Genomic DNA, 22,114 nt, shown 5'->3' on the forward strand with positions numbered 1-22,114 from the left:
TTTCGACAAACCTTGTTTGTTGTTATTTTGCTTTGCAAGGAATTATGCAGTTTGCATAAAATACTTTCGGCGGATGAAAAGAACTCGATTACGTTGACTCGTGGAATGTTTCTTAGAGTGGGAAACGATATGTTGATCTCAATTTGTTTAAGAAGACGTATTGAACTTGAATCATATTTTCCTTATGTCTGTTATTCGAAGGATTTCAGAAAATAAATTAAAACTTTTGGAAATTAATTATGTAACTTATTATGTTTTTTTTTCAGTCCGTATAAACTAAAGAAACTAACTAAAATTAAAAGAATAATTTAACAAATTAAAAGACAATTATCTAATTAAAAGAAAACGAATATAAAATATTACGTCGAGGTGAATTACCTAGATTTACGCCATCAAATAGTGACCAGATCATTTAAGTTGTTTTTGAGTTCAGTATACGATTGGTTGACCGTCTTAGCAGATTTTACCCCCTCCTAGATGCGTTTACTTGAGTGTAATGTTTTAAAAGATGCCGAACAGCAAATTTAAAAATTCGTCCCTTTTTTGCGATACGTGACAGGTCGCTCTACTCAACACTGAATTCTTTGTTTATGTTCAGTGCTCAGTGTGCTACTTTCAGGTTTCTAGATATTGTACAATGGAACTTAAATATGGACTTAGTAAAGGTTAGTTAATATTATCAAGTGCCCTGACGAAATTTTTATTATCTTCTTAATTTATTCTTTCATTTCAATTTTCACCATTTCATTTATACGAGTTAATATTTTATGAATTCCAAAATTCTCTCCAAAAATATTTACTAATAATTATTAATATCATTTATTAACTATTATAAGATCTTATATATATTTTTGTTTCATACTTTATAAATATATTGATAATATTGCTACATTAGAGGATATTTCATATATAAATATCAATTTTTGACTTATTTAAAATAAAAACGTATTTTAAATTTGAAAATTTAATTAAATTAAATTAATTTAATGTAGTGAGTATTATTTGCAGAACATAAACATATATAAATGTGTATAATTACACCTACCATGTATGTTAGCTTGTATTCTTTAGTTTTATTTTATTGAAGTATTTTTTTGTACTTTGCATATTCTTGATTGAATATGTTCTGATAATTAAGTGATATGATAAGATTTTACGATAAAACAAGAAATCCTGAGTATTATTGACTAGTCATTGTTTGATGTTACGCATTCTTAGTCAATATAGTATATCATTGATCCAACAATATAATGTAAAAGGGTTTTTAATACATTTTTCCTCTTTTAAGTACTAACATATTATGTTAATAAGGTATAATTTATTATTCATTATTATAAGTAATCGGTAATTACATTTACACATGACAATTGTAATTATTATGTAGTGTTCCATCTGATTGATCAGTTGATTCGTTTTTTTTTAATTATTTATAAATATACCTTTTGAATTTCAATTAATGACAGAGCAGATCTAGTTGAATAAAATTAAACTTTATTGAATAAATTTAATTTCCGGCGTGTTAGAATTTGAAATTTATGTCATATCTGTAGTCAACTTCATTTTGACTTGAAATCTAGATAATGTATGAATTGCGTAAGTCTCATAAACCGAGAATAACCCCAAGGCCTAATAAAAATAATGAGACTTTTTTGACTGAATTTGCTGTAATTTATAGATAATAAAAGAAAAAAACAACAGGTGTTTTATTTTTGATTAGGTTTTTACTAAAAGGTTTTTTACTAGAAGAAATGTGAATGTATATTATGTCCAAATAACATTTTTTGATATTAGAGAATACTAAATAGTTCTATGGAATTAAGACAGATGAATCTGGAACAATATGAGCAAACTTCATTGGGAAGTCTTCAAATTCACTAATTAATATTAAAATGTGTGCTCATTTTTGGTAAAATAATATTTTGGTTAAAATATCTATTATAAAGAGTCAAATTTTTAGGTTGCAGTACTGCATTAGTTGATTATTAAATTATTTTTAAGACATATGTTTTTAATATATCTTAGTAAGACAGTAAAATAGCGAATAGGGAATATGAAGGGGCACATAAAGTTAATCCATTAAATATCAAAGAAATACGAAAGGGAATGTGATATTTCTCATGCCTGTAGCTGCTAAGTCGAATTATATATTATACACAATTAATAAAATTTCAATTTATAATATAGTATGGAAACTCAAGAAGTCATAATTCTAGTGCATTATTATAGGAACGTCGTTCGACCTTCGTAGAGTAAAGACGTGTTTGGAGCGACGGTCAGTGTAATAAATTTGAAAGTGTACTACCTGTGCCACAAATGCGATTTTAAAAAATAAGTAAAAACCGTGACGACAATAACAGTGTTAAAACTGCGCGTTAAATGTTTAGTGAAAATGTGTTTAAAACGATGGTCACTGCAATAAAGTAACAAAGGTAAAATTTTGGGGGCTGTTAAGGGTCGGAGGTGCATCATCTGTACCACAAATGCGGCGTTATAACGGTTCTGAAACAAATACCGGTACTGAAATTTTTGTAAAAACGTGAATTAAACTATTCATTAAATAAAAATGATTAATAGAGAGAACCAGAGACTAAATGAGATGGAAACACAATCCTCAACGTCAGGTGAAGCTTATCTGGCACAACAGAATCAAATCTTTTGTCAAGAAAACCATAAGAGAACGCAAAATGAGCAAGCTCTCTATAATGCGTATATTAACGAAAAAACAGCCCGACGGAATCTGGAAATTGCACTAACAAATATGCAAAAACAATTAGATGCACTACAACTCCTAATAAAAAACCAAAACACATACAATCCAACTAGCATTCCCGTAGTGAACCAGTGCACTGAAAACAAATTGCCTGTAAACTATGAAACAGACGAGGAAGAATTGCAAAAAGAAGTAGGCTGGATAACAGTTAAAAGAAATAAGAAACGAAAAGCAAACTACACACCTGAAGCTTCACCACAACAACCAAAAACCATTAAAGCACAAGAATTGAATAAAGAAATAAAAGTGCCGAGACCACCTCCAATTATAGTAAGTAATGTCACAGACTTTGACTTGCTATATGAAACAATGAAAACAAATAATATACTATTTAGAGCAACAACATTAAACAATGGACAAATCAAATTAAACGCCGAATGTCGTAAAACTTTTACGAAAATTGCTGAGTGCTTGGAATTCCTAAAATTACAATGGCACTCGTATGAAGATAAGCAAACCAGAGACATTAAAGTAATGGCAAGAGGGCTTCCACCGACAGCTAAAACTACTAAAATAGTGGAAGAGTTAATAAAAAATGGACTTAAATGTACTGACGTCACAAATATCCTGAAAAAAGAACGAAATAAAAATAACAATGGAGAAATAGTTGTCCAGAAGAAGCCTTTACCACTGTTTATGTTATCATTCCAACATAACACGGACATAAAAGCAATTTATGAAATTAAACAAATTCTAGGAGTCGAAGTAAAAATAGAACCTCTTAGAAAGGCAAATCTTGTGCCACAGTGCAAGAGATGCCAATTACATGGACACACACAAAAATTCTGTAAAAGGGAACCAAGGTGTGTAAAATGCTCAGGAAAACACATCACGGGAGAATGCAAAAAACCCAAAGGAACAAAAGCGAAATGTGCGAATTGCAATGAAGCGCATCCAGCAAGCTACAGAGGATGCGTAGTTGCGAAAACATTCCAAGAGAGAAGAAATAAAATCAGTCAGGCTAAAGAGCAAAAAACAGTGACTCAAAATAAACAACCAAAAATGTACAACGAAATCAACGATGAAATGACCTATGCTCAAAGCATAAACCAAACCGCTCAAAAAGAAACAAAAAAAGAAGACGTTACAACCAACGAACTGCTATTGAAACTTATAGCAAAGCTGGACAACCAGGAAAAGATTATTGAATCGTTTTCTGAAAGATTACTTAAACTCGAAAACAATAGGGCGGTGGCCTCAAGAACTAAAAATGGCAAGTAAAGACATCCGCATCGCAATTTGGAATGCTAATGGGATTCAGAAACATCACGCTGACCTACAAGTATTCCTAGAATTGCAAAAAATAGATATTTGCTTAATATCTGAAACCCATTTGACAAAGGAATCCTTTATTAAATTTAGAGGATATTACTTTTACCACACCATTCATCCAGCTAACACAGCAAGAGGAGGAAGTGCAATAATAATAAAAAATAATATATGCCATCATCAAGAACCCGGACTCAGTTTAGCAGAAAATCAGGTAACGGCAGTAACTGTTATATCTAGCAAATACAGGGTTACATTAGCTTCCATATATAGCCCTCCAAGATACAACCAAAAAAAAGAAAATTACTTGAATGTTCTAAACAACCTAGGAGAAAAATTTATAATCGGTGGTGATTTCAATGCTAAAAATACAAGATGGGGATCTAGAATGACGACAACTAAAGGTAATGAATTACATAAAGCAGCTGCTGAGCTAGGGTGCAGTTACATGTCGACAGGAAAACCAACTTATTGGCCTACCGATCCAGAGAAAACTCCAGACCTGTTAGACTTCTTTATAGCTAGAAACATAACCACTAACTACATGGAAGTTGAAGAAAATTTTGACTTAAGTTCAGATCACACACCTGTGATTTTGACGCTGAGTGAAAACATTATAAGAAAACAACAAAATCCAACATTAACCAACAAGAGGACAGACTGGGAAGGATTTGTTGAAGAAATAAACAATCGAATTCAACTAAATGTTCCCCTTAAGACAGAAGACCAATTAAATTATGAAACCGAAAAATTCGTTGCAGACATCCAACAGGCTGCTTGGAATAACACTCCAGAAATTAAAACTTCAACCAAAGGAATAAATTACCCGAAAGAAATCAAGGAAATGGTAGCTGAAAAACGAAAACTACGGAAAAAATGGCAGCAAAATAGAACACCTGAAAATAAGAATATCTTAAACAACATAACACAAAGGTTGAAGAGGGAAATTTTGGAAATTAAAAACAATTCCATAAATAACTATCTACGAAATTTAACAGATGACAAGAACACAGACTACTCGCTCTGGAAAGCCACTAAATACCTAAAACGATCCTGTCTACATAGTCCTCCGATAAGAAACATGCATGGAAGTTGGGCACGCAGCAACCTGGAGAAAGCAGAAGCATTCGCTGACCATTTAGAGAAAACTTTCAAACCAAACGAAAGTGAAATTGAACATACTTTACCGGACATAGACGGCGAAAATTCGACAATTCAATTAACAACTCCGAAAGAAGTCACCAACGTTATTAAAACTAACATCAAGCCAAATAAATCACCAGGCTATGATTTAATAACAGGGCAATTGCTGCACAATCTGCCAAGAAAGGGTATTATAAAGCTCACTAACTTAATCAATGCAGCATTTCGACTGAAATATGTCCCAGACGTTTGGAAAATGGCTGAAATAATAATGGTTCCAAAACCTGGAAAATCACCAAATGATATAAAAGCTTATCGACCTATCTCACTGTTACCGATGATAGCTAAGGTATTTGAAAAGCTCCTCTTGAAAAGATTAAAACCAATTATAGAGAGAAAAAACCTAATACCAACACACCAGTTTGGGTTTATTACCAAACATTCAACGATTGATCAAGTGCATAGAATAACAGATGTTATTGAAAAAGCCTATGAAGATAATAAAGTATGCTCAGCTGTATTCTTAGATGTAGCACAAGCTTTCGACAAGGTATGGCACAAAGGCCTCGTCCATAAGCTACAGAAAATATTACCGAAGCAACACACCGAACTATTAAAATCTTACATCACAGCCAGAATGTTTAGAGTGAAACAAGAGGAAGCTTACTCTACAATAAAAGAAGCTAAAGCAGGTGTACCACAAGGAAGTGTACTGGGGCCAATTCTGTACCTACTTTATACATGTGATATACCACAAATCGAAAACATTACAATGGCTACATTTGCTGATGATACTGCTATTCTAGCTGTCGGAAACAATAGCGAAGAAGCAACCCGAAAACTACAACAGGCTACTGACGCTATAAATAAATGGACCCAAATCTGGAAAATACAAATTAACCAAAACAAATCTGTGCATGTTCAATTCACCTATAAACAGGCCGCGCTTACACCATTGACCATAAACCACACTGTCATACCATACAGCAATAATGCTAAGTATCTCGGAATGACACTTGATGCAAAACTACGGTGGAAGGAACATGTCAAAAAGAAAAGAAAAGAACTTGAGTTAAAATATAGAAAAATGTATTGGCTAATTGGAAGAAAATCTCAATTAACTATACATAATAAATTACTTCTATATAAACAAATATTAAAACCTATATGGACATACGGAATACAATTATGGGGATGTTCCGCAAAAAGCAACATAAATCTAATACAAGTTTTCCAGAACAAAGTCCTAAGAAGCATCGTAGGTGCACCCAGATATTACCGGACCATTTATTTACATCGAGATCTTCAGATACCGACTGTCAATCAAGAAATTAAAAGAATTGCAAAGAGACATGAGGAGAGACTTCACTCTCATGTTAATTTCGAAGTATTACAACTCTTGGACAACACCAAAACCGGACGCAGACTCAAAAGGACCAAACCATTTGAACTTGTGTAGTGTGTTGTAGTGCAGTGAGGTGCATTAGAAAAAACTCAAAGTGTTAAAACAATTATTATTATGTTAGAGACTATGTAGGACTGATGAGTCCTATTAGATATATACCTAGATTTAAGCTATTATAAGGACAAATTGTAGGTTAGTCGGCAACGACTAGTAACAATGTATATAATTATAAAAAAAAAAAAAAAAATTATTATAGGAATAATGAATCTAATATTATGCATTTCTTTGAATTCTTTGGAGAAGGTGTTTAAAATACACTTGATATATGAGGCCGATAAATTCTCAGTCTAGGTATTACTAAGATTGCGATTTATAAAACATGTTAAATGCTAATTCAAAAAATACCTTTAACTTTAACAATGGTTCAAAAGTTGCCAATTCTCATTCAGCGTTACTTTATGTCAATTTTAAATGTAAATAAAAGTGGAATGCGATAATAATTCAAGTAAGTAAATCTTTTTCTTAAAATTCATTTGTATTTTTTCTACAAAGCTTCTAAAACATTTATTTAACCAGATATAATATTGATAGTAAATATTGATTTCTACTTTTACTAATACTTTTAGGCATTTAAAAATTAAGTTTGGTAAGGTTTAAATCTAGCGACGTTTTCGTCCACATTTTTAAAATTCGTACTCGAATTTTTGGTAGGCCTGTTTAAATATACTCATGCCGAAATGTATTCACCTCTCCTTATGCTAACATCTATTTGAACGATTTCTGCATTCTGACTCGCTTCGGAATTGAAGTGTCACTGTCACGACTCTTTAACATCATGTTTCATCCAAGTAGATCATGGTAGCTCCATTTATAGTGATAAAACGATGCACATAATCCTATGATTAAAAGGATTATAATCGCAGTATATTTTTCTTCTGTTCAATCGTTTGCAAAGGTGGAACTTAGTGTGTTCAGCTTTCTAAAATTCAAAACTTCAAAATATACCATATCACAATTATATTGATATCAAAGGTGCATCATCACCAATAATGCTAGTCTGTAAATAACATATATATCTCGAATTATAAGTCAATAAAACAGCAAGTAAAATATGTAAGACTGAACTCGTATCTTTTTTCTTTAATGCAGAGACTGTTGTTCGGAATTTTATTTAATTAATAGGCTTAGTCAAGACAAATCTTAGTTGCTTAAAGGGAGAGTGAAATATTAAATTAAAAATTGTGTCTAGTTTTGTGTTTTTGATACCAGATTATTGACTTCTCGTCAACGTTTATTTACTTAATTATAAAAAATGCTAAATGTAATTAGCATCTATATAATAACATTAATATTTAAATTAGAGAACTGTTTTGGAATTAGCAATTTATGAAAGATATTTGAGCGACTAAATGAATGAATTATTCAACTTTTAAGGCCTTTTTTCTGTTACCGAATATAGTTGGTTAAGTATTTCGATAATATTAGATTGCAAGGTTATCATTGCATTTTTTGAAATGTGAAATAAACTTATTTCTTAATTCTTATAAGTATTTTCATTCTGTTTTGGAATAATAATTGAAAGTTTATGTAAAAGATACGAAAAAAATAAACAGATTTCAAGTGAATATATTTTCCGCTTTCAATCAAATATACAATTCTTAATTTTTCGGTATGATAAATTTTAATAACTTTAATTTCATTTATAACTTTTCTTTTTACGCTTATTAGCAGATATTTAAAGTATTGATAAGGTAATCTTTAAACCTCGGAAAATGAGATGAAGCTGCCTTCAATGCATCCAAGATACAAGAAAACACAATATTTTTCAGTAACATTTTTCATTGACGGAATATTATTATGTGTTGGAAGAAATATGTTAATTTTAGTTTCTGTCCGATTTCTCAACTTCCCTTTATTTGTTTTTTTTTGTATCAACTTGTTTCTATTACTCTTCGGGCTACTTCCATACCATATTAATTACGTATAATTTTTACATAGATACTAGATAACTTAATATTACATTTAAGGAATATTTCAAATACTATCATTTTACACATAGTTTACTAGAGTTTTAGTTCTGTTTCAGTCTGTTGTAATTCACACGTCACTAACACTATTATTATGATAAAGGAGGTCGTGTTTCTCCCTTTAAATGGGAGAGATACTGATGAAGGTACTGGTCTTTATAAGAATCAGCTGTTCAGCGAATAAGGTATTCTTAAGTTATATTTATATTAAAATAATATCCAATACTCTTAAGGATAACAAAGATTTTTTACTATTTTGTCTGAGAATATAAAACAAGGTCCTCGTACAGAAAAAGTTGCAAATTCCTACTGAAAAATGTTTCAGTTTCCATTTCCAAAGGAGCGGCTTGTTGAATTCCGACAATTTTTGAACTGTTGCGGTTTTGCTTTTGGCGAATGAGGCGGCAAAAGCAGCGCTTAAGGGGTTACTGCCGGGGTTATTGCGAGTCGAGACGGAGGGGCGTCGGTATGTAACAAACGACGGTCAACTTACGGAGGTATTCGCGAAATTAGGGAAGTGGAGAAAATTGAAAAATTTTCTGTCAATATTACGAGAAACTCTCGAGAGAAATAAACTGGTTTTCTCAGGAGTTTTTTTTTATTATCTTAAAAATTTTCCGATAGGTGGATTTAATTGCATTTTTATAATATTCCTTGAATTACACAGAATTTAGCAGGAGAACTATAACTTTATGACTACGTTTCGAAAGGATCCTATGTGCCTTTTTCAGGTTTTGCTTCTTGTCCTATGTTTCTTGTTACACGATCTAAACTGTTCCTTCTAGTTGTATTCCAATTGAAACCCGTTGGCTGCATTCAATATATTTGCCTATATTACTTCATTTGATATTCAAAATTATGTTTGTTACAATAGTTCCATTCAAGTTCAAGACTAGCGATTGGCATAAGTTTATATATTATATCGCGCGGCTATTACAAGTCCTACAAGATAAGGCGGCGTGTTAAGATATTATTAAAAATCTGCAGATATTATTAAAAACATATATATTTTTTATATATTTTGTACTAGGTAATACAAAATATTTTATTATAATGCAATATATTTCTTTTAAAAATAAATCAAGTCCATACCTGTTTATATCCAAAATAGGAACAATAAACGAATCGTCAAGCCCAACACATTATCTATTAAGGACCGACCTTTAACGACAACGTAATAAAAGTTTTGATTAGCTCGTTCAATTGGTAGTTTTGTTATATTTTTATTATTAAAATGGGTCGCGGTTTCTTTAAAATACATCGTATACTATAAAGACATCTATATTAAGGTACACCGAGAACAACAGTTGAAGTTAGCTTGTGGGTGCGATTATTACAAGTTATATAATATAGATAGTTGTTTTCTATAAACAGATATACTATAATAAGTTTCATAAAAATAATGTGATTCTATTTCATCTCATTTATTTTAGCAGACATTTTCAGTCTCAAGTCATTTTAGTTAATTCTTGTCTGTTTTTCTTCTATATGAATTTTGAACCTAGTAAGTATTATTTGCAAGAAACTTTTATTTCTATACTTTAATATAAAGAAATTTTCAGATAACAGTATAGCGACATTAATATTGATGCCAACTTATTATTGTACTAAAAATTGCATCAAGCGTTATGAAATCAAAATATATGAACATGTATATGGAGATACTTAAATTTAAATTCGTGCTCAATTAGCTATATTTACCAGATATTTCTTTTTCTGACTACTATTTGTCCCGCTCCAATTTAGTATGATGCTTAAAAGATCGACAGATAAGGCTTCAAAGCTTCAAAAACCTTATTTATCTATCCCATATTTGAAAAATGAACAATCTTGAATATATATAGGAAATTTTGATATTAACATGTTTAAAGTACAGGTGTGTATGTGCTTCTATTTCCCCGTTTTTTTAATAAATTGCCTCAATAATATATGAGCAAATAATTGAATTAATTGCAATGTTATATACGTTTTGATTTGTTCTCTATGTCATAGTTTTACGTTTTTACATTAACACGTCTTGTTCGAATAATTTTGCTTCTACTACCTACATTTTAACCAAATTGTCCAAATTATATTATAATTAATACAATGATTTATTATAGTAATTAATTATATAATTTAAAAATATATTATATTTGGTTATATCAAATCTATTATATCTATCTATATCAAGAAATTATGGAAATGTATATTAACATGTCTTTATTGTTATTAATAATTAAAAAATATGAATGGTATAAATTGATAAATCTTCTAATTTTTAGCTAAATCGTACATATAATATTTTCGTTGATTTTTTTGAATATATATTTTAAAGTCTCCTTTTACCAGCTAGGGGTTTATCTATTATCTAGACTGGACCTACAGTTTGAGGTGGGCTTCGAATCATAGTCCTCGGTATTAAGCCTACCGACTGGCGATCCCAGAAGACATCCGGTCTTACCCAGCTTGATTACTGGCGTGACTGGGATCATTTTCCTTGTCGGATTTTACAATCTTGCCTAATACAATCACAACAGAAATAAATTTACGACCATATCCCAAGAGGATTCGAACCCGCGACTATCGCAAGAGTAAGTGGACCTATCGCCTTTACCACTACGCCACTAAGCCGACTTCGTTAAAAATTGTATTGCGACCTATTTCTAAACAAATGGTTCGAGAACTTAATTTCTATGTATTACAATTAAATACTTTTATAATGACCGCATAATGATCAGTTAATTTAATTAATGATTAAATTAATGTAATGAAACCATTTATTTATATTTGAAACAAAAATAATGCTATAAATACATAAAATGATTTATCATTTTTGCGATTTTTTTTGTTACTAAATGATTTATTCGCTAAGGATAAGTTTCAAATAATTCACACATTTTCTAGCATAAATTTATGCTAAAAACTCGTTCAAGATTAATACACAATCTGTAATTTAGCTTAAATTTTAATATATTTGGCATTATTAATATATTATTTTGTTTTTATTTTAAAATGTAATAAGAATATCGATTTTATCTATAGGTTGAAACAATTTTACTCAAAGCAGATATCTTATGAACATTGGAGGTTTATTGTTTCACTTTTGATAAAATTATTCTGTATATATCAAATATAATTTAATTCTATAGTGCAAAAATAAATTAATTATGCACCAGCAGTACGTATATCTATATATAAAGTTGCTAACGATTTCAATGATATATCTATGTATGTCACTTAAAATAAGCTGAGGTCAATTTACTTTTAATTCACTATGAGGATAATCTAAAGTTTTGGCTATGCGAAGGTCATTTTCTAAATTCGAAGTAACTTTATTATTAATTAAAATATTCTGAATATTTTAACCTTTTAATATTAACAATAGCTAAGCAATGTAATTAATATAAATCTGTTGTTTTATTAGCTGCAAATTGGGTAAGTAATATTTTATAAAAAATAAAGTCTAGAATAAAAGAAATGCCATTCTTGTCAAAAATATATTAACAAAAATACTGTTCTTGAGTATATTTTTTTACCCATACTTGGATACGGGGAGTCATAGGAAAATTCGAGTTGGACTTGGTGATATAAAGACTACCTTTGTGCTATTCACTAAATCAAACCCTGTCAGTTGAATTACATGATACATACTTCTTACTTTTCAAGGAAAGGCACCCGTAACTTGAAAACCATTAAAAGGCACAATGATGTAGCTGCGGTTAGATGTCGTTATGACACGAAGCAACCTGCGATGCATTGAAATAACAGCGAGACGGAAGGTGTTAATAACGATCTAGAAGTTAGAGCATGATGGGGTGTGTGTCGACCTTCTGATATTTGTGTGAAAAAAAGCTTTGAAGTGAAAATATGTTTGACAAAGAATACTATTATAGTTGACAGATAGTTCTAAATGCTGGACGATGTGCGCATGTTTGAAGGTCACTTTACTATATAGCAATCTAAACGTTTTTTCCTTCTACTATAATTTTATCTATTAATCTTATATAGGTATAGTTAGAGATTAGGAAGAATATTTTGTTAGAGGAAGCCGAATGCTGTATTACATAAATTTGGATTAGGGCAAGGATGAAAACACACATTTTATTTCAAAAATAAGAACTGGTTTAATCCACCACCAATTTACTCCAGCAGCTGGGTTGATAGAATATAAGAATCTTGGATAATTTAACATATTACTAAGAAAATATATTTTTATAATTAAGGAAACACAGCACAAAATAAAAAAATAAAATTGGAAATATTTCTTATTAACTGCTTCTATAGTAACTAAATCTATTTTAGTTAAAGTAGGAAATCTTTGTAATGATTCTTTAATTGCATTTGAATGTAAAATTAGCTTGGTTTTTATTTTATAAAAATTGATTATATGTTCTGCCAGAACAGAATAAACTTTTTCATTCAAAACATTTTTAATCGCTAGTCGGTATTGTTTCCGTCCTTCACGCAATCTTTAAACTATGAAATGTTGTTTAGACAAATCATACTTTTTAGCTTGAAATTAGCAATAATCGGAGGGAACAATATCACATCGATTGTCACGTTGGACGTCATAGAAAACAGAGTGCTTTATCAACTACTAAATAACTTAACTACTCTTCTGTCAATAAAACTAGTTGAAAACCATTTAAAAAACACTGTATTAGGATATATTTAATTTTGACAAAGGAATAGTTCTTGAGGTAACCTGATAAATATTCTCTAATGCTATATTTTTGGATAAAAGACTCTACTAAAGTTAAAAGTTATAAAAACATTTGAAAAATATATTAAAATAATAATATTTAGTAATAATATTAATAATAATAAGTAATAAATATTTTTAAAATCAATTTTAGCTACCTATGTAAAACTGATCTCAGATATTTAATTGAGCTGAACGATTTTAAGTCAAATGTAACAAACTTGCTTATGGAATTTCCTTTCTATTGTTTACTTGAGTATATCCGCATTTTATGCCGGCTATTTTATAATTATCGCTATCGTCAATAACCATAACAATGCGCATTTTAACACCTTGTTTATATTTTACGTTTGTGCGAATTTTTCCATACATTAGAAAAAGTTAATATTTGACGTAGTTCTTAGCTAATTGTAGAGCTTAGCTTATAGTTTTTAACCTAAATTTTGATAATATATTTATAATTTTGTATTACATAATTTATTTTAATGTTGGTTACTTTTAATATTGAACCAAAAGCGTATATATAAAACAATGTCCATGTTTTATGTCAGTAACATCCGTTATTAAAAGTTCAGCATAGTGCGGATATTTGCCTTATGTTACTTCGATTTTACACTTTTCATGGATATGTTTTTAAACAGAATAATTTTATATCTTACATGATCAATAAATAATAATATTAAATTGTATAAGTAGGTCCTAATATAAGTTATGTAATCCACTTTATGAAACCGTTTGAATTTCACAATGATCGATACGCCTTTTTAGACTCTTTCTACGCCGGTTTATTTAACCGAAACGCTTCTCTGCTGGTTTTATGACATATAATAGAGCGTTATTTTATTACGAAATTACGTTATTGTATATCCGTTGAGATAAAAACAAGCTTTGTTCCAACGGTTTTCATGTATTCATGTTTAGTTTTTCATTCAATGTTTCATAAAAGCTGTAATGATCATCATCACTACTTTCAACATGTCAAATACTTATGTTTTTATCGAGGAAATATATTTTTTGTAAGCTAGTAAGTCTCGTAAGTTTCGATGAATCTCAATCACTAATTAATATCTTGGTCCTCCCAAATCCCACCAAATAAAACCATAGCCCTTATTGTGAATAACTTAATAATCTGGTCTCTGTCGTCATGTCGCAAGAAATAATAAATAATAGTATGATAGAATATTAGTTATACTGTTTATTATAAATCTGCTAATTCTATAATACTGCTAAATGAATATACTATACATTAATAGAAAGAAATTACCAAATAATTTGTAATAAAATAGTGGGTAAATTCCTGAATAACTAATTCCTAAAATAAATTTAATTAATTTCCGATAAACACTTATTAGACTTTATTTTACGCAGAATTTTGAACTTGACTATTATTTAGGTATGGTATTGAATCATTAAATAGTAAAAATATAACGTATTATACTATTTGTTTTCATAGTAATTAGCATCAGGCTTTTCCTTAGACGTATGTTTTTTAGTCATGTACTTTAGTTATATATCGTAGTTGACAAAAACATTGATAAAACGGTTAAATACTTTCTATTTAGGTGATAATATTTAAGATAATTAGTATAATATACTTACAAATATTGTTGTGTGAATGTCTAAATAACTAGTTTAGAAAAATCGATTTTAAATTCTATAATTATTTAAAATGCTTTTGTTGTTTTACGTTTGATAAGTTTTTAATTAAAAATATTTAAGTAAAACGATATTTAATGTTAGCAAACTTGAATCAAGTTTAATTCAATTTTTGAAAATAAATAATAGTACATTTAGAGATGACGCCGATTTGAATCAAATGAGGAAGGTTGTTTATAATATTTTAAAGTCCCGTTTTTACCAACTACGCTTTATCTGGATTGGACCTATTACTTAACTTAGGCGCAGAACCACGATCCTCAGCATTTATGTGTGACATACATATGATGCTCCATCAGGATTCGAACCCGCGACTCTCGCAACAGTATGGGGACCGCCTATCATCTTGACCACTGCTCCAACCAAGCCGAAAAATGAGAAGGTTGGACACAAGACAATTTGTTCTATGAAGAGGTATAAAAATTACAATTAAGAAGCTCTTGTTGAACGTTGTGTAGGTATAGGTGTGTATTTAGTAGTGTCAGAAGGTTATTAAATTTTTGTACTAAACAATATTTAAATCACAAATATATGAAATATCATCATAATTATCCCACCTATAAATTGTGTGGAGTTTAGTTTGGTTAATAGTGGTTATAGAGTTAAAGAAAATATTAATTTTTCGAGTGAACCCTAAATTGCCTTTGGATAATTCTTCAATTTTTCTTCATTCTTCATTCATTTTGGTCTTCATATATACTAGATATTGCTCCATCCGATCATTACTAACCCCGATTATGTAGCGTGCTCTGCCTAATAAGGGTATGTCTTTTTAAATAAAAATTATTTAAAAAATTGTATTTATACCAGATTTGTTTGCTTTATTTTAAAAATTATAATGGCTTTCTACCTTATCATTATTTTGGGGTTATCTTTACACTAATTAGAATGTTTATTGGTCATCTTTATTAATTATTTATAATATATCTTTCAGTGCTTATATTATTTAGTTTAGCGTATATATTATTAAAACTATATAATAAAGTTAAGTATTCTTAACTCATGTTATCGTAATCATATGTAACCAGCTTTCATTCAAGCAATGTTTACAATAGTATGGTTTAGTTCAATAAATATTTAGTTTCATTAATATTAATTTTAGTACGTAATAGTTTTGACACTTTTGTACCAAACCTTGTACATAGCGCTAAAACAAATTTTGGAATTAGGATCCCTTTTTGATAACTGTATCTCGATATATTCAATCAGTGGTTGATACGACGTCACCAAATGCTTTGAATATGTTCCAGTGACTCGGTTGGTCGTATCGAGAATATTAACGAGTTGATGGTTTTCCTTAAATGGTTGTAAAAAATCAGATACATCGGTCATTTTAAGGCTGTTTTTTAAGCGTTGCTAGTATTGTTATTCTTTTTGTAAAATAGTTGTTCGCGGACGTGTGATGAAGGGCTGTGGACACGGTACCTTAATTTAATTAGTTCCGAAACAGTTTCTTCAATGGTTTCTCGATTGTTTCAGGAGTCATATCTATGGTAGCCGTAGGTCTCTTTATGGTATGCACGTCGACACTTATGTTTACTCATAATCCCATTCAAACAATAATTGGAATGGTAAGTAAATTTAAAAATATTTCGTTATAATACTTTTTCTCTTTTTTATTTCTGCCTTTCAACAATTGCTATCACTGCATTACATTACTGATTATTCCATCGAATTTAAAATACGATTTGTATTTAAAATACTTTGATTTAAAAATTTATTTAATGAATATTTTTGGAAAACATATAATGCCATAGAAACTAAAAGCTTCCTTTAATTACATATTTTTTAATATTAAAATTCTGAATTACTTTTTAATATCTCTATCCATAACTGGTTCATCGGCTGCCATATTAGTTTGATATCATTTATAAGCATTATTTACATTGATTTGAAGTTCGGAAAAATCAATGAACGCATCAAACGATACTTGTATTATAAAAAGATGCCGTACCATACAGTGGATGAACAAAATACAATAAACACTTGACATACACTGTGTTTGTGCCTGAATAGTTTCCAAGGTCATGTTGTTCTAACCTTGTACCAAAACATCCTCCAATTGCATCAATGATCTTGGAGATGTAATTATGCTCTGCACTCTCTGTTCTAAAACTTCCCAAAATGGTTCAATTATATTAAGGTTTGGCTGTTATAGAATGTCGAGATATTCAGCCGCAGTAATATAGTAAGTGATGTGAAATGAAAGAACTAGCTGAATATCACAATCTTGCCGCCCAAATCATAAGGAACCCTCCTCCAGCTTTAACTATAGTAGTTTTTTTGTAGTAGACTAATTGTAGTTTTTTTTTGGGTTCCCCATATATAAACTCAACCATTTGTAGAAAACGTGCTCCTACAAAAACAGTGTTACTCGAGAACTGTCGAGTTCTGCTACCAATTTTGCTGCAATAATGTTGTCGAGCCACAATAATTTTTAATATTTGTAGGTCTTTGTCAGTTAACTTTGAGTTTCACCTACTATTCCTCTTCGTCAATGATGTTTTACTATATTTTGTGTATGCTATTGTTACCGTGCATCACTAGTGAAACTTTAAAATTATTATTCAGAGATCACACAATTCACCTACCGTTTGTTTTAACCGCCACAGAACAAAGGAAAAACACACATAATAATGCGTCGCATTATTTACAATGGGGCAGTGTAGCCAATATACAACACTATATACCAATCTAATTAATAACTTGCTTTATAAATCTACTTCATTTAATTAATGTATCCACATTTACATTATTTGACGAGATAATATTGATTTATGATCGTTATCAAGACAATTAAGGTGCGCTGTTGAGATTTCTATAATTTATTTAAAATTATTAATTTTTATTTTAATATTAATTTTTCATTTATAGATTATGTAATGAAATGTCATCAAATGATTTCAGATTCACTGCACTTACATCGGCATGAATGTTGCTGTTATGTGTATTGTATATAAATGGGAATTATTTAATTATCACTGTACATACGTAAACATCTATATATTATAGTTATGTACATGATTGTTTTTATAACACTTATATTAGAATATCTTATGTTATCACCAATGTTAACCTTAAGTGATTGACTTGAATTTTGCATTCTGTATTTTACCGATAATTCAATTTTAGCTGAATAAAAATCAATATACGTTTTTTCCCGAAAATTCATATTAATACTAATTTTAAGAATACCTCAGTAAAATACTGATTTTATTACTCAGTTCTTTCATATTTGTCATACATTTTGTTTTTATTATTTCAAAAGTAATAAATATCGTAATAACACAAAATGTTAGTAATAGTAACAATAATAAATGAATTTTGGTTTGCTTGGTTTGGTCTTTTATTTTTTATTTTCACTTCAGTAAAATATTTAATGCATTGATAACATCGTAAAATATTTAATGATTGAATAAATTTAAACAAGAGATTTAATGAAACATATTATTATATCTAGTGATTTTAATTTTTCAGGTTTTAAATTTGTCCGACGGTACATTATTTTACAATCTATGGTCGGCACCACCTTACGATGTCTTCCTAAAGGTATATTTATTCAATATAACGAACAAGGAAGAATTTTTAAAAGGAAAGGAGAAAATTAATATTAGCGAAATAGGACCATATGTTTACAGGTGATTTAACCTTTATACTTACCATACTTGTTATAAATACTGTGAATAATTCCAACATCTAATAATATTACCGTTATTTCTTGTAATGTTTGAATATGTAGGGAAATTTTGACCAACCAAAATGCAACATTCAATGATATAGATGGTACTGTAACATATCAGCCACACAGAGAGATAATATTCGATAAAGAAAGATCAGTAGGTGATCCTAAAAAGGATTTTATTTTTACAACAAATCTACCACTTGTGGTAAGTAACAGCAATTTATTAAATCAATTAGAAATAATATTATACAAAAATAAGTTGTGTGGAAAGTAGGGATGTAGTTGTTAAAGAAAATTACAGAAAAATATTAGGGATGAAAATACTAACATGGTTTTATGATAATTGAAGTAAAATAAATATTAGTAGCAATAAAATGGTTCACGTCAACAGTACGTAACGTAACCGTAACAAAAATACAAGGTATATATTTGGAGAATAGTTCATTAACCAGCATAAATTATTGGCAAAAAAATTGTTAAAAGACAAACATTCATTTCGTCTAGTTTATTTCTATAACTACAAGATATTATCTATATTTTAGGGCTTGCAGTCATATCTTGCTGATCAATCGTTTATTAAAAATGTGATGTTTGCTGCTGCTGCAAGGACTCTGGGATCTAAACCTGTAGTCAACGTAACCATAGATGAATATTTATGGGGATATCAAGACCCACTCGTACAATATGCAAATCTATTAGTTCCATCCTGGATAGATTTTAACAAATTTGGTATATTTGAAAGGGTATGTTCATTTATTTTATTTGTATAGCACATTTAATTAATAAATATGTTCATTTTAGTTGATGAGTCGTGATAATGGCAATAATGTTACTGTGGTAAAGAACCCATCTAAATATCATTCGACTACTGATTGGCTGCTAACTGAAGAGGAGAGAATGAGTCAATATCATTTAGTACGTTGGAACAATTTGGCCGGATTGAAAGACTGGGGTTATGAGAAACTATCTCCAGAGGAAGAAACGAAATGTCTTTTGGTAGAAGGTGCCTTTGACGGAACAATATTTCCACGAAACATTCGAGAGAATCGTACTTTGAGGTTATTCAGGAAAGCTTTCTGTCGTCCTGTACCTTTAACCTTTATTCGAAAGGGCTACGATGACGAGGGTTTTGATATATACGAATACCAACTGACCGGCAATATATTCGATACGACGCCAGAAAATAAATGTTTTTGTTACAAAAACAATTGCCAGAAAGGTTTCCAGAGTATTGCCCCATGTTACTATGGAATTCCTATTACACTATCGCAACCTCACTACCTAAATGCTGACCCAAAAATTCTAAACACAGTAAACGGTTTAAATCCCGATGAAAACTTGCACGGAAGTTTCTGTCAGATCCAACCCACTCTGGGAATTCCACTTCGTGGACAATTACGAATTCAAATTAATTTGGGTGTTGCTGAAATCGTCGGCAACTCTCAACTGAAGCCGTTCAACAAGTTACAAGTGCCTCTTTTTTGGGTAGAAATAGGTACGGAAGATCTGCCATACATAGCAGTAGTTTTACTTAACCTTTTGTGTAAGGTTCTACCAATTGCGATAGAAATATTAAAATATTTACTGGCAATCGGAGGATTAGCTGTGATATCAGGATCAGCATTGTATATTCTGTTTAAAGCGAGGGTATCAATTCCGGGCAGCATAAGTTTGAGCGCAACAGAATATACGGCAGTCCCCATTATTTCTATACCGACCGAATTATTAGATAAGTGCGAGAAAAGGCTGTCCCTAAAGTAGATGTGTAAAACGTCCCCGCTAAGTGATCATTAATACCAAAGTGCATTTTTTGTGGACCTCATGATATTGTGCTATGCAGAACAATGAGAAACTTTTTGACAGTAACCCACTAGTCTTGCCAACTCAATGCAGATCTACGTTTAGTAGTGTGTTTTAGACAGTTATCTGGATAAACTTCTGTGATACAATAGAATAGATATTATATTGGAGACTGATTCATTTCATGAAATTTGTATGTATTTTACAAAGGTGAAATGAAAGTGAAACATTCTGGAAGTATATTATAAGAGGTTAATGTGATTTATATTTCTATTAAAGATAAATATACAGTTTTTATACATTAGTAAAATATATTAATAAATATTATTTACCATATAAATATACATTATTATTGAATATTCATGTGTTACTGAATAGCTGTAATAGATTTAAATTCGAATACTGGTAAATCTATCGAAACCTGCAAATTGGGTTTAATTCCATACAAAATTCATTATATTTTAGGCATACCTAACTCTGCGAAAGTAAAAGTTCATATAGATTTAAATATGTGAACATATCTCATCAAAATTACTGCTCGTTGATCATATAGAGTTATTTCATAACATTAAAATTGAACAAGAAATATTGAAGTTTGACCCGCTTGAAGATTTTGAAGTATGGATAGATAATATTAAAGAAAAAGTAAGTATATTCTCAGTTATTACGAATGTGGATGCCTCTTTTAATAAAAATAATACCACTTCTAAATTCGTGAGTCACTATCACAGGGTGAGAGACGTTCAGTGGTAAATATAGTAAATATTAAATAAAATATAAAGTATGTAAGTAAAATAATAAACAAAGCCATGATAAGAGAGAAAATACCAATGAGACGGAAAACCAACTCATTTGAAGATTGTGATAAGAATATCTCATAAAACTGTTGTTTTATGTTTATAATGTATGTTTATAAAACTTTAGTATTATATTCATAGATTTCTGAAGAGATTTTATACATTTACAATTTTGTAATGACTTGTCAGAAGATATATGCATCCTCAATGTATCGTTATGACGTAAACACAATAAGACCATAAATTAAAAGTATTACCCTATTTGGGACTACAACATTCATAAATGGAGCTATCAAATAATTCATTTGTTGAAGATAGAAACAAGGATTATATAAACTGGTATAAATTTATATATGATACATGATATAAGGTTATATATTAGTAAATAAATTAATAATTATTATAATAATAATATAAGTAAATTAATTAGTATTTTGGAGGTCAAATAATTCTTAACTGTGTTTTATTTTATTTCAGACAAGTAGTATGAAAAAGTTAAAAGCTGACAAGTACAAGATAATTTGGATAAAAGAGTAATAGTCCATATAAGAACATATTATGTCAGTATATTTTAAAATAATAGATTAAAGGAAATAAATTTGCTAACAAGTGCATTGGGAGATATATTAGTATGTATAGGGAGTATAATGTAGTGAAAATTGTCTCTTTTATAAAAATTGCTGTGTTTAATGGGTTTTAATATATTTTAGGTAAAAAATATGATTGGATCTTAAAATTCTCTCTGATTAAATACATTTACAAATAGAAAGGGTTACAAAGAAGCTAAAACATATTTGTTGAGTACATTTTAGTTAACAGCTTTTTATTTTTATTTATTAGCTTAGCTTATTTATATGTTGTATAACAAATTTTATTTTTTA

At 29.7% G+C, this 22,114-nt stretch overlaps 1 protein-coding gene and 1 long non-coding RNA gene across 4 annotated transcripts; both read left to right on the plus strand.

The window, feature by feature from the left end:
• Positions 1-521: 521 nt before the first annotated feature.
• Positions 522-20,776, plus strand: LOC143196031 (scavenger receptor class B member 1). Of its 3 annotated transcripts, none has more exons than XM_076403610.1 (6): positions 522-665; positions 16,434-16,525; positions 18,432-18,592; positions 18,694-18,841; positions 19,179-19,379; positions 19,438-20,776. In XM_076403610.1, exons 1-6 carry the CDS (start codon positions 638-640, stop codon positions 20,395-20,397), a joined length of 1,590 nt encoding a protein of 529 aa, XP_076259725.1. In that variant the 5' UTR covers positions 522-637; the 3' UTR covers positions 20,398-20,776. The 3 variants fall into 3 exon arrangements, with proteins under 3 accessions (XP_076259725.1, XP_076259727.1, XP_076259726.1); XM_076403612.1 differs by lacking the exon at positions 522-665 and adding an exon at positions 15,247-15,368 and having other exon boundaries at positions 19,438-20,531; XM_076403611.1 differs by lacking the exon at positions 522-665 and adding an exon at positions 16,215-16,375 and having other exon boundaries at positions 19,438-20,531.
• Positions 20,777-20,939: 163 nt separating this feature from the next.
• Positions 20,940-21,865, plus strand: LOC143196033 (uncharacterized). The gene is made up of 2 exons (XR_013005649.1): positions 20,940-21,081; positions 21,711-21,865. It is a non-coding gene; the product is annotated as an uncharacterized LOC143196033 (long non-coding RNA).
• The last annotated feature ends 249 nt before the right edge of the window (positions 21,866-22,114 follow it).

This window comes from Rhynchophorus ferrugineus, unplaced genomic scaffold (assembly GCF_030347505.1).
Source record: "Rhynchophorus ferrugineus isolate W39M unplaced genomic scaffold, kcgeb_rfMv2 rfM4, whole genome shotgun sequence".
NCBI classification, from domain to species: Eukaryota; Metazoa; Arthropoda; class Insecta; order Coleoptera; family Curculionidae; genus Rhynchophorus; species Rhynchophorus ferrugineus.